The following is a 25,124-nucleotide window of genomic DNA, read 5'->3' as shown; positions in this document are numbered from 1 at the left end:
TTTTCTAGGTGATGTTTTACTTACGTACTTATTTTAACTTAAAATAAGTATGTACTTCTAAGATCCGGCCTTAACAATATATGGACATGTAGCAATAATGTCTAAAACAACACCAATACGTAGAAACTATGTGTTTGGAAGTGGTGTTGTTGAAAAAACCACACAAACAATAGTAAGGGCATACAAGCATAACTGAGCATAACTTGTATAACATGAAAATCAAATCTTTTTTAACCAACAATGCTTACAAGATGGAAACTACATGAATATGTAATGCATCAGTAACATTTGGCCAAAAAATAGCCATCAAATATCTCAAATATACATAACTATGAAGCCAAAAATTAATTATAAAAATCTCACACATACATAAGAATGAGAATGAGGCAGTAGAAACCCAAACAAAATAGTAAAAGAAGAAAGATGACTACATACCAAAAAAAAAAATGACTGCTGACATGAACAAAAATATGTGAGAGTTTGAGCGAGAGCGAGTTGGAGAAGATATATAGAATGTAGAACCCCCAAGATCTTTGGGGGAGTGGTAGATTTTTGGCACAAGTGAAATATTTTTGGCGCTTTAGGGATCAAATTTCGAGTACGAGATTTGCGGTAGGATTAGAAAGAAGAAGTCGATTCCATATTCCACCATTATGTCGGATTAACAGGGGTCTCTCAAAGACTTGATAAAATGAGTTGGAGTCTGTTTAGAATTCAATTATATTGGATTCCAAGCCTACCAAACATGCCAAAAGTGGGTGGTCCACTAGGGATTCTACTCAATTCCACTACTCAAGTTCGATTCCTTGTAAACAAACGCAATCTTAATTCCGACCATAACACCCCTATTATATTTGACTTTTCCATCTTCTTCTCCGATCACTCGTTCTCCCCAACTTGATTCCACAATACAATCAATCACAGCCCAAATCCCATAACCCCAACACTAATAATGTACCCAACCTTAAGTAAACCAAATGATACTCATTTTCAACCTCCAAATACTCAAATTAGTCCGAAACAAATTGGATTGAGTGAGTTTTGATTAAAAATTAAAATCTTCCGTTTCAAGAGAACTCACTTCTATTTTTGTTCCTTAAAACCTTCCCACCAACTTTTGAATAGATTCCCCGTTCAAAATACCTAAACTCAATAATCACACATTTTAAATTTCTCCTCACCCCACCAATTGTTTTTTCTCACTCTTAACCCCATTTCCAAAAAAATTAAACTCATTTCTAGCAAAATTGGCCTTCTTAATGGCTTTAAAGGCTAATATTAGTATATATATTTTTTCATATTTTTGAATTAGGCCAGTTAGATTTGGGTCCTAACAATGTGGGGTTGTTTTGAATTGGAAACGAGATAGTGTAAAAAGTTTTAAATGTTGTATTTAGGAAGGACAATAATGTTCATGTTATAATGTCTGCTGAAGATGATGGTTTGGCTATTTATCACAATCAATTGAATTGTGGCATAAGGAAAATAAGCTGAATAAAAGATTTCGCTTAAAGTTCACAACTTAGTGACAATCTCGGTAGCAAGTGCTACTCTCATTGTTATCTAGTGAAGAGCTATCTCCATAGTCACCTTTGCATTGAGCCTTTGGTTTTGGTTGACAAGTTGCTATTTCCCCTCAAAGTCACTTGCATTGGGAATGCTCTTACAACCTAACAATACCACACCATACCATATGTAGTGTTTGAAACTGAACCGACGACTGTTCACCAATTTGATGGCTATAAACTAGAGAGCGAATTTGTGGACAGACTTGTTCACAAACAGCAGCTTCTCATTGGTCCAAACACTTTGTGGGCCAGATAAACAGTTTTTTCGGGGGTAAACAATTTTTCTGGGCGCTCTCTCCACCAATCAGCACATGAGGTCTTGTTGACAGTAAATAGTGGTATGTCCACAAACTTATTATGTATAAACTATAATAATTTATTTTGTCTCCGTTCCGGGAGAGTCAAGAGTTTCTCCAATCTTGAGATTGAAACTAATCTTATCTTGCCTTCTTCACAAAATACTGAAAATAGTAGTGGCATTTCTACCCGAAGTGACATTAGATGACTGCATTTTAGCCTTAATCTAAGGCTAAAACTGAAGAATTTAGCATTTATAATCTAGCAGCACCTGTTCCATAAGTTTTTAGGAGCTATTAGGAAATGATCTTTACGAATTACGAAATGATGTATTGATGATGTTGATGTAGTCAGGATCGGATCTACTAGGGGCTACGTGCAAGCCCAAAATCTGAAAAGAGAAGCATATAAGCCCTTGCCTATAGTATAGTTGAAAGCTGGGCTTAAGCTCAGGTAATTTGAGGTTATATATGGTGGCCTCAGCCAAGCCCGTAAAGTCTTCATTGCTTAGATTTTTCTTAGAAAAGGGTTTTCTAAAAAATAGCTGAGCATACCATTTCTCTCCATGTTCTTTTGTGTTTTTCACGGAACCTGACATCTGGATTATTGAACTTAATCACCCTAAAGGTCTCAATTCTCAACCCCCATCATATTTTTTTCAAAGACGCAGAAGAATAAGGATCACCTAAACTAACATTTCTTGATATCAAATTTGAAATTTCTTTTACGATAAAAGCCCATCTTAGCCGGGGTGGATCCATGATTACCATTCAAGGAGGGCTGTTACAATTAATATACACTATAATTTTTTTTTAAATGAATTATACACTATTATAATTAGTTTTTTTTTTTTTTTTTTTCGACAGAAAAATTGGATGTGCTGCAGCACACCCCGCCATCCCTGAATCCGCCCCTGCATCTTAGTCGAAAACCAAAATGCTCAACTGCTCAAGTACACCAGCAAAACCACGACCACCCCATTGAACCCTTGGTAGTGTGGTTGACTATCGACTAGTTGGTCATGGCCTAGGATCAAGTCGTGGCGACCCAAACAAAACAACCAACAAAATAAACCGAAAAAAAAATAGTACCAGCAAGAAATATCAAAAGAAAAATATATAAGCTGAAGCTGATTGTTCTAGTTCTCACTTTCTCAGTCCCACCAGAAGGTTTGGTCATATGGTGAACGCTGAACAATAGTAAAGATCTAGCTGGCTTGCCCCCAGGAGTGTGACAAGTAGAACTTTCGTTCAGTGGGGTCATTTAGTATCAAGGGTCCCACTTAGAGTCATTAACTCATTATAGCTTTTGCCTCTAATCTCATTACATACTACAAAATCAAAATTGCATTAAGCCGTCAAGAACTTCACGAACACAATATATACGGCCCATTTCACACATCATATTCAATTACCAACTATTTGACTGAAAATTTTGTTGATCCAAACCGAAGGTTGAAGCACTTTCCATTGACCACAGCACAACAAAAGCTCAGGGAACTTTATTCAGTTGAGTTTCTATCGAGTGTCAACTGCCAACAGCTCCATGTGCTGATGTGCACCACATAAACGCCAATTCATATTTGTATGACAAATTTTACAAATACAAGTATATATTACAAATGCAAATACAGGTGATGAAAAACAAACTCATTATTGTTTTTCCTCTTAAAGCATAACCCTCTTTTTGAGCTCTTGGCCATAATTTAGTTATTTAGGCCTATAGTCATAATTTTCGTCTTTATAGTCTTAAATAAAAATTGACAAGTTATTATTCGTTAGGATTTAGGAAGAAAATTTTGGAAGTTGGCAATTTGTAAAGGTAGGCTAAATAGAGTATGGGAAAGGGAAGATTGCATTTAGTGAGAGAAGTGAGAAGAGGTGGAATAAATTTGTATTTATCATCTTGACGTAATACCTCTCATTATTCTCAACTGTCTCAATTACTCTTGCATTTAATTGTTTTAATGGAAATTCAATCCAAAATAGTTCTTTCTTTTCAATGCTGAACCACCCAACCTATCATCTCTCACCACACTAGCTCCACCCTTCTTAATTCTCCTCTAAATCATCCTCTCCTCTTGACTTAATCACCCTGTTTCTTCTCCTCTGTAACTAATTAACCAACCTAACGCGTATAAACTTTTCTAATATCTCTTTCAGCTCTAACTAATATAATATTCACATATCCCCATATATAATTTACATATTAACAAACGTATGTATGTCTTTGTGTGCATATAGTTTATAATTTTTATTGGCACCTTTGAGAAAAGGACTAGAGATTGCTTCAAGGCAGACTTCTACCAACCCTTGACATCAAAATTATTGTCAAAAACACCAATGCATTGTGTAGTTCGAAATTTCAAATCCAATGTACTTCCATCAATACCCTTCACATGGTCCTAGCTTGTTCATGTTTTGTAGGAAGCATGTTTCCATTTGTTTATCCAACAATTATATTCTACTATACTTTTTCACGTTATATTCTTGAAATGATATTGTGTATAATTTGTATATATAACATACATGAATGTATACACTCATTATATAAAAATATAAACTTCAGACACAAAAGCATTTGATCAGAAACTTTAGGCAGTAAGAGTCAGGCAGCCGTTTACATTGTTTTCATATAAAGAGGAAGCAGAGGAAAGAGAAACAGGCCCAACTATATTACTGATATTCTATCATAGAAGGGAAACAAGGGGAAAAATACCAAACATGACATGATTAACTACCTACAACAGAGGACCTAGTAGTAACAACAATAGCACAAACATTAGTACTAACATCTGAACCTGAAAGACCCCATTTAGTTCTTCTTTGTCTTTTTTGTGTTATTCTCATTAACAAAATCAAGCAAAACAGTGCTTTTGCATTTTGGGCACTTGGGATCTTCTTCAGATAACATCACATACATGAGACACCTTGGACACCCTACCAAAACCATGGATGTAGCTTCAGGACTATTTGAATATCCAAGAGTTTCGTCGTTGTTGAGTTCTGTAGATACACATGAACTTGGTGGAGATGTTGGTGAAGAAGTTGCAGAACGATTTGGGGACTCAATTTGTGGATTGGTCCTTGGTGGTGAAAGGTTCAACTTCAAGTCTAGCCTGGGATTCTTTCCGTTTCTACTCATCGTTGCGTCGTTGATTCTTAATCTTTTCTCCTTAGTATAGTATATCTCGCCTGTCTACAAAACACAAGAAAGACTAATATTAGCTTCATCCCTGCATAAAAAATGTACAGAACAATCTAACAGTATCCATTTTTATGAAATTGAGTACAAACCGAATAATCACTCCTCCTTAATCTTCATCGGTGAAGAAGAAAGAATTTATACTCATATGAATGATATTGAAGCATACAAGGAAAGTAGTAAAGGTAAGATGATATATGTTACCTTAAGGTTGAGACACTTCTGCCAACCAAAGGGAAGAGGTGATGGCTCGTCTAATTCGACAGTAGACGAGGTGATTTGGGAGTGAAAGAGATTGAGAGTAATTGGAACTGGTTGATGAGGATGGGATATGTTTAAATCGAAGGTAAAAGAACTGGAAGTTATAGGTGTTGTGCAACTCTTATTAGTATCACCAACACCACCAAGAACATGATATTCTTGTAGTTGTTTGTGTTGAACATCTAAGGCCATTATATAAGGAAATGAAAGGAGAGAGAGATGGGGGTTTCTTTAAAGCTTAATTTATTTATGGGGAGGGGTGGAGAGTATAAAGAAGTAGAGAGAGAGAGAGAAAGAGAAAGAGAAAGGATTGAATGGAATTGAAGTATAGGTAGAAGAAGAGTGTAAATTGAGGACAGGAAATGTATTAATTGTGAGAAAATAATAACATCCTTATAAGATGTTTTCAGGAGGGAAAAATTGCAGTAAATATTGCAATTACAAGTGCAGGGTGATGCCTTCATTCATTGCCCGGATATATATAGTCTGAGAAGAATCCAACTCATGAAAATTAAAGGAAAAGTTGGATTAGATTGTAGTAGAACATAAGCAAAGAAGGAAAGAAAATTCAATTGAAATCTATCTCACTTTCTCTTTCTTCCTTTATCTTCGTTCATGTCTCGCTCTCTCTAATTTTTTCCAGCTTCTCTTATTTGGCTATTCAGTTTGCTCTCTATTTGAACATATATTTATAAGGTAGACGGTTGAAGTACTTTTCCAATTAGCTTTGCATGGACAGGTGGGGCTGAGTGGCTGACAAGTATAAATGAGACGTTATATATATGTTTTCAATTTCTCATGAATTTGATCTCCTTTCACACACTTTCCTTGGATGAAAATCTTACTTAAACCCCCCCGCCCCCACAAAATTCATTGAAAGGAAATAAATGTTGGATTATAACCAGTTGGATAGATATAATTCCCATCCATTTCAATTACTCATACAATCATCTTGGTAAACATATATGAAAAGGAAAAAATGAAATTAGTTGGCGATAATTCACCTAAAATAGTTGAGAAGAAATTAAGGTGTGGTATAGCCAATTAACTTGATCGATTAGAATGGATCGCTTTACAACAAAAGAGATTTATCCAATGATTAAGAATAACATTTCAAATGATTGAATATAACTCCCGTCTCTAACTCTCTATACCAAAAACAATTCCCAACTTCTCATACACCCAGATTTATGGCGCTTACTTGATAAAGAAATGAGTAATATACATTGAAAAAATGACACCCTTCTATCTGCGTAAATGTCTAATGCACACGGCTGATTGTGTGTATCATTAAGCTGCACACTCAAATGTACTTGGGAATTCTTTTACAAAGGGTACCCCAAAATTCAACGCGATAGTGTATATTCAAATGTGATTCTGATATGATCGACCTTATCATTATTAGTCAATATGCGGTTGCGATCTTAGCATTTGGGAGATGCTAAAAATGTTTATATGAGTTGACTTTTTGTGGAGATAATCTCAATTTTGCATTAGATCCTTATTCACGAAAAAAAAAAAATTAGTTAGTTCGGGGAATTGGTGAAAACTAAACGGATGAATGTCCATGTGGAGGCATGCGGGTAGTGAACTTCTTTTTCTAGAGAAGAAGCAATGACATGCGGGGAAGGATGTCGTAACTCATAAGTAGTGGGGATCAAGTAAAAAAGTTATGCTAGCTAGTCCAATATATCTTGGTACGATAAGTTAGTTGTATCATCTCATGCATGTGTTTTTCAGTCGAGATAGCCGTTTTCCCAAATTTCTACTACAGGACCTGAACAGAAATCAAAATCTTGGCCCTCATACAGTCATACCCTCTCTCTCTTAGTTGTTGTGGGTTTGATTGGATACAAGGTTGTCAAGATATCTAAGATCAGCTTCTGTATGACCATATCTCTGGTACTATAAAAAGGACTTTGATGTCATGCTTTCAGTATGTAAAACAACTCTTCAGAAAATGCCACGTAGTAACAAATTTACATTCGGAACATCAAAGTTCACAATCACATATTCATTTTAAGATCGATGCTCAAATATTAATCCAATCTAATAAATTAGTGTATGTCTAATGTCTTTATGGGAAGCATCAAAGCCAAAACCAAGTAGCTAGATTTGGAGCTTTCTCATTCATTCTATTTGTGTGGCTCGGTTGTATCGTTCGATTGTTATACCGGAAGTGAACAATGTGGATACTGCATGATTACAGACTTGTGGTAGTTAGAGTGTTGCTATCACAATTACAGCCATGTTTACACCTTTTCTTAGGCATTACGCATACATACTCTGCCAAAATAACGCTTCTTTAGGTAATTGTAAAATAGTTAATAATAGTCTTAGGCCATCGTGTTTTCTTAAAAAAGACATTGTGAAAGAAAATTATAGTTAAAGGCATGCATGGATAGTATCTCCTTGTAAAGCTTAGTGTGTTCATTAAAATATGTTGTGAATTTCCCAGTCCCTAGCTAGCTTCATTGTACAATAAAATCGTACCGCATGTTTAAAGATTCTAGTTGCCATCGATAAAATAGTTGCTATGAAAGCTCAAAGTATGAAAGTGCAATGTAAGTATGTAACTCAACCCAAGGTCTTTAATCCTCCATGATATATACCGTAAATTTCACAGGAGGAACTGTAACAAGTTATTCCTACATCAAATTGGTGGATATATACTCTAGGGTAAATTGATGTATTGAACCACTTGTTGGCCTCTCTTAGCAGTAACAATGGCATAGTGACGAATTTGTACTCGTGTGTGGTTTTCATGTTAAAAATATGTACTGTGAAACACGAATTTGTTCCCTCTGTTCACAGAATCACAGAGGAATGCTCCAAAGTTTTGAAGTTATGTTCCTCGGTCCATCGATAGCCAAAAATCTTCAACATGCCGTCTAAAAAAGCATGTCAAGCGTTAGTTTTATCCACATCAATGAATGCTCCTAATTTGGCACAACATGAAATTCATGACAACGCTAACTTTGGATTGGAATAGTTAGATGATAAATTAATGATCATTGATGATCGAACAAATCCATTTGATGGTTGAAATGGTACATAAACCTGCGTTACTGTTGTGCACAATGAATCATATATCTATCATCTATGTCATCAACAAACTAATCGGTGTACGCATGCATCACACATGCTCTTTAAATAGGCCGGTATCCAATATCTGCCTATATAGACATTGAAAAAGAGTGTTAATAGGCCTCCCAACTACGGATTTAGAATTGAAACTTTTTAAGAAGCTGATTTTGTTGGATTCATTAGTTCGTATATATACGTAGTTCATCCACACAGTCACATACAATGCAAGACAAGTATTTTTTTTTTCGCTGAACAATGCAAGACTAGTACTGCAAGAGTAGCGATTCATTTCATACTATGTTGGTAACAATTGCTGCAACAAGAACAAACTGTGAATAAGAAGGCTGGCTGAGGCACGGATCAAACGCTTTTTTTAAGGTTGTTTCGCGTCTGTTCCTCTTTATGCATAAAGCGTCAACCTCCGTGGATACAACCCCGGATAGACTCTCCTTTGTTTACTGCAGATAAACCAAAGAAAAAAAGAAAAACCCACGATTCTCGATCTTATGAAAGCCCTCAACTTAGTATAGAAAATAGTTTTTGCACACATTATTATTAGTTTGCTCTAGGAGTATTTATAGAGGAAAATGTGGAGCACTTAGTAGATCCGGATAGGGCAATCGATCCGGTTTCAATAAGAATTGGATTCTACAAGTCTATCACATCCGTTTCCCAATCCATATCCAATTCGTTTCCAAACTTATCCGAAAACAGTTTAAAAGAAAAATGGTCTACCAAAAAGAAGATAAGGGATCAAAGAGAGCCCAAGCCCAAGCCCAAATTCACCTCTTGTTTTATTCAAAATAACACAACAATCCCCCACTTATTTTTGATAAAAACAAAATAGAAAATATACTTAAGGGCAATCAATATTAGTATCAACATGTTATGCATAGATAAAGGTGTCCAAGACTTAAACCTTTACGTAGTGAAAATTACTCAAAGTATAAGAACCATAAGTGACTAAGTCTTAAACTTAGGTCTTGAGTATACAATAAATTATAATCACGCACAACATATCCAGTGTTCTCCTTTCATGTTCTGCACATTAAAGGCCCTGTGCTCTCCTGGATTCGTGAATGATCTAGAGAATCAGCCTTCATTCTCATAGAAAGCGGCCTCTACTTTCACATTCACTAGGTGAGTCTATCAAGAGTGCTCCTCAGCTATGCACTCCCCCATAAGGACCATAGAACTTCATTAAGAGTTTTTCCCGAGAAAACCTTAACCTCTATTTATCATTTGCCGAGATTTCATACATTTTACTATCAAACTACGGATGACGGATAAGTAACAATGTATGTCTCACAACCAACATTATATGACTTGTTCTTCCCTTTGAACCTAGTTCTTGGGATCTCCAAATCCCTAGGTTGGGTTACCATCATAGATGTTCACCTTTCAATTAGCTTCAGTCCCATGCTAGTAGAAGCAATCCACATTGTATCTCCTCGGCGAGCTTTGGTTTGTGAATCTGCAAGATTATCTTGAGATCTCACAAAATCAAAATAATATGGACTCTCCCAATAATAGCTGTAATGCTATCAACAAAGTATCATTGTAATTAATACCGCCTATCTTAGACTAGTATATGAGTAAGAAGGCCTTGTACTCAACCAGGCTTCTTCACTGCATACTAGCCAAAGCAATAATCTCATACTCCATAGCAAACCTGCTATCATGGTCTGCATTTCTTGGACTTCCAAGATACAACACCTCCACCAATGCTAAACACATAGCCACCGGTGACCTTGGAGTTTTCTCAAAAGGATGTTCAAATTCGAATCTATTGCTTGCTAGTATACCGCAAAATAACACCTACTACATAGGCAATGTCAGGTCTTAAACAATCTGTAGCATATCTCAAACTACCAATGATACTTGCATATTCCTTCTGATTCACAGGTTCACCATTATTCACAAATAATTTAACACAGGAATTAAAAAGAGTACTCACAGTCACACAATCAAAGTAGTTATACTTCTTCAACATTTTCTCAATGTAGTTTGACTGATCCAGCCATATGCCATCAGACATTCTTGTAATTTTGATTCCCAACATTACATCAGCCTCACCTAAGTCCTTCATATCAAAGTTAGAAGACAATAGGTTCTTGGTTTCTTTTACAACATGTAAATTGGAACCAAAGATTAGTAGATCATCAACATATAAGCATATAATAACACATATCCCATCAGAGTACTTATAATAAATGCACTTGTCACTTTCATTTATCTTGAACCCACTGGTAATGATAAAGTTATCAAATTTCTCATGCCACTTGTTTAGGTGCCTGTTTCAACCCATAAAGTGACTTAAGTAATTTGCATACCTTTTACCCTTACGGTTCCACGTAACTTTGTTGGGTGATCCATGTAAATCTCCTCTTCTAAATCCCGTTTAGAAAGGTTGTCTTAACATCCATTTGATGAATAACAAGATTATGAACAAAGCAGCAAAGAAAAGTAATACTCTAATGGATGTTACCCGTAAGCAGTGAATATGTGTCAAAGAAATCAAAGTTCTCTCTCATTTAAACCTTTGATAACCAACCTTGCTTTAAACTTGTCCATTTGAACCATCGGTTTTAAACTTCCTCCTTAAAACCCATTTGATTCCTATAGTTTTACAACCAATAGGCAAATCAACAAGTTTCCAAGTTTTGTTTTCCATGAGAGAATCAATATCACTTTCGAATGACTTCTCTCCAAAACTTCGAAAACAAAAGATATGAGAGCTTCTTCAATGGAGGAGGAATCTCCTTCCAAAGTCTGATGAAAAGTCGGGTCCCAAAACCTTAGTGACCCTAAGCTCTTTTATATCTTCTAGGTTCATCTTCTGTGTCCATGATTCTATCATGCAATCTAGATATGTCAGTGTCAGAAACATCATTATTAGGGGCCTTGGAGGATACTACTCCCACTAGCACCCCCACTATTTTTAGATAAATATGGAAATTTATCTTCAAGAAACTCAATATAAGATGATCAACAAAAACATTACTCTTCATATCTAGAAAAACATAGGCATTGCTCTCCATAGCATTGCCTAAAACGACACACTCATAAGCTTTGCTCTCAAGCTTTGAGATCTTGGGATCATGCTTCCTTACAAAAGCCAAACATCCCCATATTCTGAAGTAACTCAAATTAGGTTTCCTATTCTTCAATAGCTCATAAAGTGTAATCTTTGTATTAGAATTAGCAATTTTATCCAACACATATATAGCTAATAATCAAAACAGCTTCCTCCACAAATTTGAGGGTGCTCCAGAACTAAGCAACATAGCAACAATTAATCCCTTTAAGTGTTCTGTTCTTACGTTTATCTACTCCATTCATTCCATATGAACAAGGAGCAGCTCTAGTTAGAACACCTTCAAGCTCACAAATATCAGTGTATACCAAGTCTAGCAGATTTGTATTTCTTTCAACTAACTTGTGACGCTCCTTTGTGATTTTGGCCTTAGTGCAAGATCCACCGTGTACAAAATCATCACTATCCAAATTAGGAATTAAACCAAATATGCTCATGTTCTTAACATATTTTCTATTAATATGACATAATCTACCATGCCAACATTAACAGAACAAGAAATCATGTAAGTAGAAGTAAAATATTATTAAGATCAGCAACATCCAATTCGGTCCATACACCTAACAATCTCCACCTTGGACCGAAACTGGTCTAACCGAACCATCGGCTTTGTCTCACCAGTCAGGCATGACCAGGGCCAAGTCTAGGGACCATCCATGGTACCCTCACAGATGTATCACCCAAGACTGATACTGTCCCCAACCTTAGCCATCACTTGGCCCAAACCTCAGTTGGACCTCATTTAAGGTGTGAAGTTCTATATCAATAGAAGTGTAGCTCCATTACTGCTAGATGTAGGATCAACAAACTTCAATATCTCCTTACATGCATATCCCTTACCAATAAAGACACCAACCTTGGTGATCATATATGTACAAAAGAGAAATTAATCTCAAACAATTATATCTAGTCAATGAAAAAACTTTCAAAGCATGTTAACCAACACCCAGTGCCACAACATATTGACTAGATAAATAACTAGAACATATAGACTTAGGTTTTAAATTTCCTTAAATTAAAAACCCTAGCATGTAATTCTATGTTTTAATCCATCTCACAATATAAAACAAAGAATTTCATAGATTTGGTAAGGAATACGATACCTATCCGATTGAAAAATCGGATTTTCACGTTTCGCTATTCGACGAGAAATTGGCCCATAAAAAATTGTAAAACTGAATCAGTTCTGGACGAATTAAGCTTCAAGCCATACACCGTTGGAAACATCTCTGAGTTAGCTTTCTAATACAAAAAGCGGATTGTAAATCCGATCATCGAACAATAAATTATAGCCGTTTTCGTTAGAACTATCCCACCATTCCGAATTTCGAACTATTTCTTCTTTTTCGACAATCTCCGAATTCCAAATTCCAAATTCCAAACTCAGATATTGTTCATGGACCAAAACCAAATAAGTGAGTTTCACGATATATGGTAATCAATACCATTAATAAAATAGAATAGAACATGTCTTGCGCATGTGATTCTAAATAGATAACGTCTTACGTACAGTCAATATCTCATGAACAAAAACACATCCTAAACGTGTTTCCCTTTCTCAGTCTTTTTAGTGGCATAAGCAAGAACTGCACATGCGTTAAAGTCATGCCCAATTACATCCAACAAGTTCACAAAGATGATAAACAATTCAAGCAAAGCAGATGTAAACCTTTTACGTTCTTTCACTTAAACAATTCATCTTTTAATGAAATTAATCAAAACCGAGAGCATAACCCAATATAACTCATCAATTGTCAAACACAAATTTTCTAGCCCGCGGCCTACTTTATACCCCATATGGTGAACAACAATAAAATCTTTTAAACCAAGAATCAAGACGTGTTAATTCTAGAGTCAAGGCGATTATTGTTTCCACTAAAAAAAACATGATTAGCATTAAACCAATATACTTTTGTTGTCACCTTCGGCTCCACATACTAACTGTTAGTAGAGCAATCTTGACAAAAATATACTAGATAATACTGTAATCATAACGCAATAACGTACCTTTTAATCGCTTAATCCATAAACGAAAACCGATAAACAAACCTTAACCTTTCTTCGTATTCATCGTCAAACAACCTTAAAATTGTTGGTAACAATTGCTGCAACAAGAACAAACTGTGAATAAGAAGGCTGGCTGAGGCACGGATCAAACGCTTTCTTTAAGGTTGTTTTGGCGTCGTTCCTCTTTATCTGGGACAAAGCGTCAACCTCCGGGATACAATAGCGGATAGACTCTCCTTTGTTTATCTTCGCAGATAAACCAAAGAAGAAAAGAAAAACCACGATTCGATCTTATGAAAGCCCTCAACTTAGTATAGAAAATAGTTTTTGCACACATTATTAGCTGCTGCTCTAGGAGTATTTATAGAGGAAAATGTGGAGCACTTAGTAGATCCGGATAGGGCACTGATCCAGTTTCCCGATAAGAATTGGATTCTACAAGTCTATCACATCTGTTTCCCAATCCATATCCAATTCTGTTTCCAAACTTATCCGAAAACAGTTTAAAGAAAATGGTCTACCAAAAAGAAGATAAGGGATCAAAGAGCCCAAGCCCAAGCCCAAGCCCAAATTCACCTCTTGTTTTATTCAAAATAACACAACATACTATAATTTGAATTTTGAAGTACAGAGTAATCTTATTTCCCCCTACAAGAAAGGAAAGTTAATAATTATTTGAAGTTCTACTTCCAGTCCAGCCATATGGGTCACTGCTGAGAATTGGTTGTGATGAAACAACTCAGAATTTAAGGTACCCTAATGTCTTAATGAGCACAGACATGTCCTAGTATCCTACCAGTTCATCAAACTGTGTCCGTTAACCATAATCCCTAGTTCCCTACTACATGAATTCAGATAGATGATGGTTTTTTGTTATAGTTCTCTTTTTTTATGTTTTTTTTATCCTGTTCAAAGAAAAGGAAGACTTACATACATAATCCACGAGTAAGGATTAGAGCTGCGATGCAACTGTAATAGTGAGCTAAATTGGACAATGCATGTCCCTAGTGTGCGAAACCTTTGGGCATTCTTTATTTCATTTTCAAATTTCTTTGATTTTCCTAGCGAAAAATGAAAAAAAAAAAAAAACATATATAAACCTTAATGTCACAATTTGTGCACGGCAAATGTCACAATTTTTTTAGCTCTTCTAATGCAAAAGCTGGAAGTTGACCCTAATTTTATGGATCTCTTTAAAGTAGGCCATTTCTACTCAACTTTAATTTTTGTTTCTACATATTGCTCTTGTTTCTCTGTTAGGTCTATGGTCAAATACAATCTTCCTAAGATATGCATTTATGAGTTGATTGCCGAGCAATTGGCAGGCCAGATTACTCAATGAGGTGTACAAAGTACAAACTCATAATTTATCTCGCATTTATTTATCAATGTACGAAAATCATAATGAATAACGACATTTCTCCCCGCTTTTCAGGATTTTTGCCATTTTTCAAGCCCATAATGAAAAAAATAAAAATAAAAAATACAATGTAAATTACAAATCAAATGATTTTGATGTTTAAAGCACGATCCAAAATATCCAATTGTATAAATATATGTTACAAATAAGGTCGATCACTATACTTAAAATGTAATATTAATAGGAGAACAATACAATTACTCTTTGCAAAATATATTTTTGACAGTTACAACTCACAAGTTACAACCTTCACGAGAAAGAGAGGCATTAACATCACTCATAATTATAGGCTTGAGAACAGGGCAAGCTTAATAAATGGGAACTTTTAATGTGTACATAATGCTGAGTTAAGGTGGCAGTTTAATTTCGATGTCAAAGAAAAATTTAATATTTTATCAAGTAGTTCCATTATCTTTCACGATTTTGTAATATAAAATAAGAACGCTATGCATTAATACACTGTATATTAGATGATAACGGTGATGATATCACACATAGGCACATAGCCTACAATAAGAAATCCATTATCAAAAGTAAAACATGTCTTAAGTAGTCTTAAGTAGAAAACAAGTTTGTTGATGTTATCTCTAGTTTGACTATGTGAAAGTTTCATTAATGTGGTGATTAATGTTATCTTTAGTTTAGTAGTTTAGTTGGATTGTGTGTGCTTCAACGAGGAAGTGTGTAAATGTATTCAAACTTTGTTCAGGTGATCAAGTCCAAAAGTAAAATCAAATAAAACAAACCATCTCATAGGTGGGGATATGATATAGTTTTCAAGTCTGTGCAGGTAGCAAAAAAATTTCTAACCGATTGACCAACTGTGCACGGTGCACCCTCACGTTGAAGGAGCTAATTTGATTGGTCATTTATATCACTCTTCCAGTCTTCCTGTTTTAAAGGAATTTTATTTATTTTTTCTTTTTAAATCTTCTCAATCATATTTAAAAAGTCTTTTATTTTTATATCCGAGCTAGGTTGGTGGACGATAAATACATGAATCAAGTGTACGAATAGTATGTATCCGTATGCAGTTAATTATTTCTCCTCCACATTAGCATTGTCCATATTATCACATCCCAAAATCAAGATGAACATATATCTAGGCTTTCCGTACGAGGATAAATTTCATGACAGCGGCCATGGAAGCCTTCGTTATATGGTTCTACTTATATTCCAATGCAGAACTCAATTGGCTAATTTGCAAAAGGAAGCCCAACTACTTCGAAGGGCTCAACTCTATAGAATATTAGAATGTCTTCCAACTTTTTTAGCCAATATCATCTCTTTCGCGAGACTGAACCAAAAAAAAAAAACTTCGATTTTCGAGTGTTGAGTTGTGAATCAACAATGAGAATTGAAGTTGGCGACTTTACCCAATTCGAGTCGTGTCATGTTTGAGTATATACTCAAACTCGGTTAGATTGATTAAACTTGATTAGGTTGATTAAATTTGATTGGGTGAAAGATTGGGTTGATTAAATTTGATTGGGGTGGAAGATTGGGTTGATTAAACTTGATGATTTCAAACTTGATGTTTTTTTGGAGTTTGGGTGGAAGATTGGGTTGATTAAACTTGAGTTCGAGTTTGCCCAAGTTTGATGAATTCGTTTCGAGTTTGAGTTCGAATTTGGGTTGATTAAGTACAAACCGAATTTTTTAAGTCCAAACCACCTAGCCATGTCACCTATATGCTATGTTGTCTTGGAGACTGCCCAAACGACCTAGTCATATCGTCTAGCTAAAAACCAAGAATTTTGTCTCAAACGACATGCGAAGACCGTTTGAGTGTACACTTAAACGACCTGAGAGTTTCGTTATGGCGAGACTGGTTCAATTAATTGGTGGGCCTGAGTTTTGATGGTAAACTTATAATATTTTTTTGGGGGAAGGGGAGAGATTGCCTAATCTAATTTGATGAGTGCGGAATACAGAACCCTTGTTTTTAGCTCAACTGCTTTACCTAATCGTACTTGTTCAGGAGTCCACTAAGTAGGTTGTCTATCTCACTGTTGCAAGTGATATTTGATATGCATGCACAAAGGTCATAATCAGTGATTGTAGTGGAACTTGGGGATTTTATGACATTTATTGTATTCTCCTAATAATTGGTGGCTTCGTTTGATCCTCTCATTCTCCACGGGAAGAAACATTCATTTCTTCATGGCCTACTTTCCTTGTTTGAAATAATTAGTCTTCGAACCTACGAACTCATGCTCAATTTGAACTCTAATAATATATTGTTAATATCTTAATAGTATCAATTTGACGTCTCGCTCACGCAATATTTCATCACAACAAAAATTTCATTTTATTTCGTGATCTTTCGTTGGAAAAGAAAAAGATGCTAAAACCTCACACCAGTAAAAGATGCTGAATGTTGTCATTATTTTTTTCTCCCCTTAACATGCTTGCTTTATTATTAGTATTATTAGTATTATTATTATTTTCTATATTGTTTCGCTGTTTAGAATTAGTGTCATACTGTTAATAAGCTATTTAATTACAGCATAAACTCACTCCACCTTAGTCAGTGCTTGACTACTTGTTAATTTGTTATGCGTTGCCCTCTATTTGCATTTATAATGGTAGACAAATATGGGTATTTCAGTTGGAAACGCAAACATCTGTTCATATATGCTTTCATGTGGAAACTGGGGAATTTTCAAATATGTTTCACAGATTACACGTTTTCTAGCTAGTAAGTAGGCCAAGAACAACACTATTAAGGACCCCTTCATCAGTCCAGCTTGGGTTAACTACTACTAGCAAAATCCTACATACATCAAGCACCAGGTAAAGCGCACGTTTGCTACATATATGTCAATGGTCACACAAAGAAATGAAAGAATATAAAGGGAAAATAATAATAATGGTGAATGATTCCAAACCCAAAGAAAAAATAGTTTAAAAGTAACGTATAGTGTATGGGCTCGGTTGAGAAAAGGATGCCAGATTAGCGGACCTCATGGAGGAGTCAGAGTAATGTGATAGGGCGAGAGCACAGGAATTAAGCCTAGGAGAGGACCAGGTCAGCGGGACACCAGATGGGGGGAGGGTAGCTTAGGAAGGTCAACCGAGAGATAGGGGATTATAGCCGGGAAACCCTAGAGTGCGGACGTGGCAGGGGTACGGCAGAAAGAGAGATGGTTGGATGGGAGGTCATCTGGACGGATAAGAAGCGAAGGGAAGAGATATAAAAGGGATAGGATAGGAAGGATAAAAAGGGGGGGTTCAAGATCCATCGTTTGAGACCAAGAAAGAGAGAAGTGTGTAGGTCAATACCGATAGGAATTGTAATAGCAATTGTGTTAGAACATATAGTACAAAATATATAGATCATTTAAAAAAATAAAATAAAAAATCTTTCATGTCCTTGATGAAGGCATAATTACCTATTTTTTATGGTTCAAATTTTATAATGTTCACTCTGTAATAATCTGTATATTACTAAATGTGATTGTGATGCTTCCGATTTGTTCCTTCATGCTTCAGAAGCATCTCATAGTTTTGAAGGCAAATTTAATCTCTTCACACCAAATGCAACTATTATCGGTTAGAGCATTTTACTCACTGTTGTTTTAGTTCTATAGTTTAAGGCCCTAGTTTTCTCTATTAAATGCCTAATGTTTCTGTGCTCGAATATTGGAGACTTGGTGCCCAACTAATAATAGCTCATGTATATACCAAACTAAGTGGAAGTCCTTAGATAAAATCAGCGTACGTAGATGAAATTCTCTGCCAGAGTGCCTGACCAACTATTTTCTAAGTTATTCGCCTTCCACATCGAAAAGGCGTTTTGAAGAATAGCTTGGTACAGGTTGGTTTATTTTTTTGTAAAATGTCCTACACTAGCTAGCTAGTGGCAGAGGGTTTCGATTTGGAACCTGTAAATATCTAAATTTATCCTAAAGGATTATTAGATATTACACCAAGTTAAGACTTAGCTCTTAAGTTAGGGCAAGGAAAGGAGATGGTTTTGGTTGTTGTTAATGGCTGCTCTTTGTGAGGATGAAGATGCCTACGTATCCAGTCTGTATATTGGAAGTGATAGTGGAGTTTGAGTTCATAACTCAGGTAATTAGGATCAATAACTAGACTAGAATCAAACCACACGTAGTTCTTGGGGGTGGCTTTTATAGGCATCGAAAGTGTACATTGATAAGAGTCCAAAACTGTAGTTTTAACCCCTTAACAATCGTACTTTTAGACCAATTATGTGAATAATAAGTAAGTTAATACTGATTACGTGTTTTTATGCATTTCAGGCTTCAAAGTCTATTATGTGTAGAAATGTGCCACTTTAGCGAGATAAAGGAGCAAAGGTTGGTTGCTAAGGAGTTCTGTGATTAAAGGCCAAGATTCAAGAAAACAAAGCCTCTATAAAGCTCGGTCAAAAGATGAAAAGTCAAAGTCCACGCGGGCGTAAACATGTCTGAAAGTCAATGTAACTTCCAAGACCATATCTTTGGACTTAGACCTCGGAATTGGGCCTACCTTACGTTAAAACGACCGGCTCGGAAAGAGCTTTCCAATGGTGCAAGCCTTGGCCCAATCAGAGGAGCAGAAGTGGACGAAAAGTCTATCGAAGTCAACTGCAGCTGAAGAGGCTTTTTTGGATTGAAAGTATTGGGGTTTGGGCCTGATTCTCTGGCCCGAAACATGGATCCAAGCCCATGCACGATTTTTGGATCTGAACATATAAAAACCAAAGCTTAGCTCTTTGTTAATGGTAGATAGTTAGGTTAGAAAATAAATTAGGTTAGGATAAGAAAAGTAGCCATTAAACCTTAGTTCTAGATCTAGTTTTACATTAATTAATTAGTTTATTTCTTGAGTATTGAATCATTGTTTTTATTGTTCATTAGATTAATAAGTAGTTGTTATTCATTCAATCATATCTTGTTCTTATTGTTCTATTAGATTTATAAAGTTAATTACTTATTCCATAATGACATGTTCTTATTATTGTTCTTGTGTTGGGAATGGTAGTATAGAAATTTCACATCAAATCATTACTCTCACCATTGTTCCTTTTGGGTTTGATTAGTTGAATTTGTTTAAGTCTTGAGAGTTAAGAGTGGAACGAATCCTGACTCTCTTATATTACTTCGTTATTGAGAGTAGGAATATTGATATAAACACGTATTTACGTAAATTGATTATTTGTGTTTACGCATAGATAGTTAGAATACATAAAATAACTTTTATCAAAATGGCGCCGTTGCCATCTTAATCTCGTTCAAGATAAGAATTCAATTGCTTGAATCCAAGGGGCAATCCCCCATTCTCTACCCACCCACCCTTTTAATTTTTCATTCTTATTTCTTGAATTTTCGGAACTGTTCACTGTTTTAGGCATAGGGGCTGCGGATTCACAGAGAAAAACACTGCGGTGAAGATATTTATAAATTTTCGAAAATTCTGAAAATTTTCAGACATAATATTTAATGTGTTGTTGATTTACTGGAATATTTTCAGATTTTTCAAAGTTGGTTTACCTTGTGAAAAAAATACGATCTTTACAATGCTGCATTTCAGTTTTCACACCGTATGTTCTTGACAAACAGACGAGTAAGGTTACTTAGAGAGTTCTAAAAATTATATAATTTTTACAGAAGTATCTATCCTAAGTCAGGAGCTTGTAATAAAAATTTGACGAGTTTTTGATCTGTTTTGACCTCCTAAATAGTAGAGTGTTTCCAGTGTGTTTCTGCAGTGTTACAAACACTTAATATCTGGAACACCAGCCGATAAGGAGAGGTTGTAGAACTCCAATTGCTCTAAAATTTTTACAGGAACAAGTAGGATCTGTCAGGAGTCTCCAGTAAAAATTTGGCAATTTTTGGCTTTGTTTTGATGGGTTAACCATTCGGTTGTTTGTATTGTATTTGAAAACTGTTTTGCAAACTTTGCAGGGCAGTAGAGAGATTTTCATAGCTCCGATTGATCTGAAATTTTACAGGCTACTTGATAAATGTCTTAGAAAATTACTGTAAAAATTTCAAATTTTTTGGAGTACGATAAAAGGCCTAAAACTTGAAAACCCTGAAGCGCAACCCGCACCCAAACCGAGCGCGACCGCGCCCAAAACACTGGACATTCGAAAACCCCGAAATGCATCTTCGCCCAAACAGAGAGCACCCGCACCCTCGAAGGAAAATTCAGCGTGAATAGCCCAATTTTCACAGGTTAGTTCAAATTTATATTTCTTCAAGTTACTCAATGTTTCTAACTTGTTAAATACACTGAGATCGCGTATACAAGACGCTATTCAAATGCGTAGCAAGGAGGCATTCATGTACCCTTCTTTCACTCCTCGCCTCTTACGTCCGGAGTTTTTAATTCTAGTATAATCAGGGCTTGTTTTTCGTAGAAATAAATACAACACGCCTATCTAGAATTTCACACACTACACTTGTATCAATGGCTAAAGAACAAGAGACTCCTCTCACGATTTTTATAAAGCCCTAAATGATGGCCCTAAGTCGCATCGTTCTTGCAGACCTAGTGGGGGGATTTTCGAATCCCCTAATATATTTAACTTGTTACCGGTTTTTCATGGTTTAGACCACGAGAAGCCTTACCAAAGACATCGTAGGATAGACCAAGTTCTCACTACATTTCATCATCCTAAATAGTAAGTCCGGATCAAGTTAAACTTAGGGTGTTTCCTTTCACCCTAGCTACAAAAGGCGGCGTCTTGGTTAACTGCCCAAACGCCAAACTCTGTGGACTCATGGGCTCAACTTGTTCAATTGTTCATGGAACAGTTTTACCCACCACTGAAGACAGATGAAATGCTTCACATGATTCATTTCTTCCACTATAATCCTCATGAATCCTTTTCGTGGAGGCCTAGAATCGTTCAATCGATCTTCTCTCATGAATGCCCGCATCATAATCTTGCGAAAGACACGCTTGTTCGTGCTTTCTTCAAGGGGCTTTCACATTATCATAAGGAGGTTCTAGATATCATGACTGGGGGTAGTTTTCTTAGTAAAGGAGCCTTGGAGGCTTATAAATTCTTAGAAGATCAATTTAAGAAGAACAACAATTGGGGAGGAAACGATTCCTCCCGGCTCCTCTCCTTCTTCTCTTGAGGTTAAACATGATCCCGAGCTTAAAACTCTTATCGATGCCCTCACTAAAAAGGTAGATGCCATCTGTTCAACAACAACCCCCTCCGGTCATGAACATTAACTCTACTCGTTGTAATGTGCATTTGTAGTCTTGAGCATTTCGACTTCTATTGTCCTCTTGTCTATGCACAAACACCACCACAACCATCACACTTCAACCGGTTAACTCAATATCAAGGACAAGGGAACTTAGGTGACCAGAATAGAGGTTTAGTACCCATAACCCGGAACTATCAACATCAAGACATGAACGCCAACAAGCTTTAATTCCAATACAACCATCTACGACAAAGTAGTAGTGACCTTGTTGGAGAAACAAAATCAAATTATGCAACAAAACTCCAACTTGATGAAAGATCGGCATGATCAAAACTCTAATATGATGAAACAAACGATGCAAATGATGCGTCTTTGTGCCAAAAGGTTATTGACATGTCTTCTAACCAAAATAATAACCAAACCGGGCGTGTTTTCAAGTCAAGCGAAGGCCTAATCCTAAGTTAATAAACACCGCCCAAAATAAAAAGTATTCATTGTAATGGTAATATAAACCAAGGGGACCTATAGGCAGACTACCTACCGCTCGTTCGGGGAAAGTAGATGATAACCAAGTGACTATGCCTAAAGATCACCCATGAACTATAAATGATACCATATCAAATCTTGTCATAGAAATTGAAGACCACACACTGTAGAGGTTCCAATATGGAAACCTAGTTGGAAAGTGATAAAAGATAAAACAACGGTTAACAAATATGTTCCCCTCATATTAGGTATATGGATAAAACACCGCATGAACAACTAGATTTTCCTAGAAGGTCGAAGTTAAGTCTATTGAGAGTTTTGTATATCACATTAGTGCTTCCGACGATGTCGTCCCCTACACTAGTACATATCCCTCTTATGGAAGAAGACAAAGATCACAATTTTGACTCTTTGAACTGAACTAGAGAAAGAATTTTCAACCCCGCCTTTCCGACCATAGAAGAGATGGACTAAACCTCACAATAGGCGAGATAGATGAATTCCTCAAAGATGGAGATGAATACCATAATTATATGGATCGAACAACCTAGATGAGGAATTCGACGAAGTTTCAAAGAGCTGTGATGATCCACCTTCTCAAGCACTACCTAGAGCACCACCCTACCACCATCCACCGAGTTAATCCCTCATAAAATCCAATAATTCTTCCCACCCTTTTCTTCTAACACTTATCCACATTCCAAGTATTTTCCAAAACCATTCATTTACTCACGATCATTCACTTGGACACCTTCTTATTCAACTAAGTTAAGGCGTGGTAGAAAGTTTTGGAGCTTGATTCTTTTGGTGGTGCATTCCATGTTAACTATTTATGGAAAGATCCACAATTGTTTAGATTATTGATATATGGGAAACTGCATGTAAATACATATATATCACTTTAAGTCTAGGGAATCGACTTTAAAAGACCCGACGTTAAAACAAATTTTACAAACCTGTTTTTAAAAATTTGTTTGGGGATGGGTGTTTGGTTTTTCCATGCTTGATCACTAAACTACCTATTCTTATCCCCACCTCGCTCCCTTTAAGAGTAGCTAGATTTCTCCTTGTTTGTTGTTTTGATGTTGTTTTTATTATTTTTAGTAGATAGGATGTTACGTTGTTAAATTCCGTAGTTAACTTTGAATTTGGTAGTTAAATGTTGTTTGAATTTCAATTTTAATATAATGTTGTTCTTTTCAAATTGTGCATGGATTTTATTGTTAATCCCACATTCGAATTGTTTGGGGGTGGTATTATTTATTCTATCATGATTTGTAGAAGATCCTCCATTTTAGAGTTTGTTTTGGAGTGAAGGTTGAGAATATTGTCGTAATTGGCATACCTATGATTAGATGTGGTGGTAGGATGAAATCTAAGAGAGTTTAGAAGTTACTAGTCTAAATCCAAAGATAAAAGATATTAGGGTTGTTATAGAATCAAGAATATGAGTTGTTTCCGTTTTGGGGTTCGAAATTTTATTGTTTCCTGAATTGCCTTAAAGCTTTTGGCAACCTACCGATTCGTTTAACAATTCAAAACCTATAAAAACTTCATTCATTCTACACTCACAACCCACACTACACCTAACTTCCATCTCTCACCTTTCACTCCCACGTTTCCGTTGTTCTTCACCATTTTCACAAATCAAGACCTCCTCGAGTGCACTGCGCCCTAGCCATTTTCTGAAATTTTACACCGAAATTTTGCTGCTCCCAAGTTGAAGCGACTTCAAAAAACACTGTAAGTCAAAACACACTGAGGCGCTGCGCCAAGTGGAAGCGCACTGCGCTACGACTTCCGTAGACCAAGAAAATTTCCGGTTTTTTTCGCGGGTTGTTCTCGGGTGATTTGCAGCTGTTCCAGAGCGTAGTTTTGAGATGACATCTCCTACAATAATACCGGAACAGTCTTTCGAAGATTTGTTTCAAAGCACTACTTATGGTGCTTGGTTTTGCGAGGTGATCACACACGTAGGGTTTTGGGAACCGCTTATGGTTCTTGCTAGCATTTGTTCTTGGACTTGCCATGCCCAATGAAATACAAGACCCATGATGCTATTGGGTAGATAATATGCATGTCTACACTTATGACTTTTTGCATAAGGCTTATGGGTCCGGCATTTTCCGTGTAGAGGACCAAGGGACATATAACGTAGCCCCTTGGTAGCTTGTCCCTTAATGTGATACGGTAATGTTCTTTATCATGCTAAACATATTAGGGGAGTGGTATTTTTCTTCTTACGAATGATGCCACTTGCGATGTTTTCCTTGCTTTAGCTGAGGAACCGCTATATGACCTTCCTAAGACCTTAATGTCTAGTTTAGCACGAGCCCATAGCATGAGGCATAAGTATCTTCTTATGCCTATATTAGTTTGCCGTATTATGCTATGTTTCTCCCCTGTTTTTTGTGCCCGTTTCACGGACTGGGTTGGGGTCGACATTGTGAGACCCACCAATTCTATTATTCGATCTTTCCATGCAATGACTTGGCAAGAGTGGAGGATACAACCTC

At 36.2% G+C, this 25,124-nt stretch overlaps 1 protein-coding gene across 1 annotated transcript; it reads right to left on the bottom strand.

Moving 5' to 3' along the window:
- Positions 1-4,428: 4,428 nt before the first annotated feature.
- LOC147483082 (uncharacterized) lies at positions 4,429-6,009 on the bottom strand. The gene is made up of 2 exons (XM_086580459.1): positions 5,274-6,009; positions 4,429-5,063 (listed from the first exon to the last, which is right to left on the bottom strand). The coding sequence occupies exons 1-2, from the start codon at positions 5,520-5,522 to the stop codon at positions 4,680-4,682; spliced, it is 633 nt and encodes a 210-aa protein (XP_086436585.1). The 5' UTR covers positions 5,523-6,009; the 3' UTR covers positions 4,429-4,679.
- Positions 6,010-25,124: the final 19,115 nt, after the last annotated feature.

The sequence above is a fragment of the Coptis chinensis genome, chromosome 8, assembly GCF_015680905.1.
Source record: "Coptis chinensis isolate HL-2020 chromosome 8, ASM1568090v1, whole genome shotgun sequence".
Taxonomy (NCBI): domain Eukaryota; kingdom Viridiplantae; phylum Streptophyta; class Magnoliopsida; order Ranunculales; family Ranunculaceae; genus Coptis; species Coptis chinensis.
The sequence above is the reverse complement of the archived record's forward strand: the minus strand, read 5'-3'. Positions and strand labels throughout refer to the sequence as shown.

Excerpts from the sequence above, each read along its gene's own strand:
- LOC147483082 (XM_086580459.1), bottom strand. The coding sequence starts at position 5,522 with ATGGCCTTAGATGTTCAACACAAACAACTACAAGAATATCATGTTCTT. Across the intron at positions 5,064-5,273 it reads AGAAGTGTCTCAACCTTAAG|ACAGGCGAGATATACTATAC; the intron begins GTAACATATATC and ends TGTGTTTTGTAG.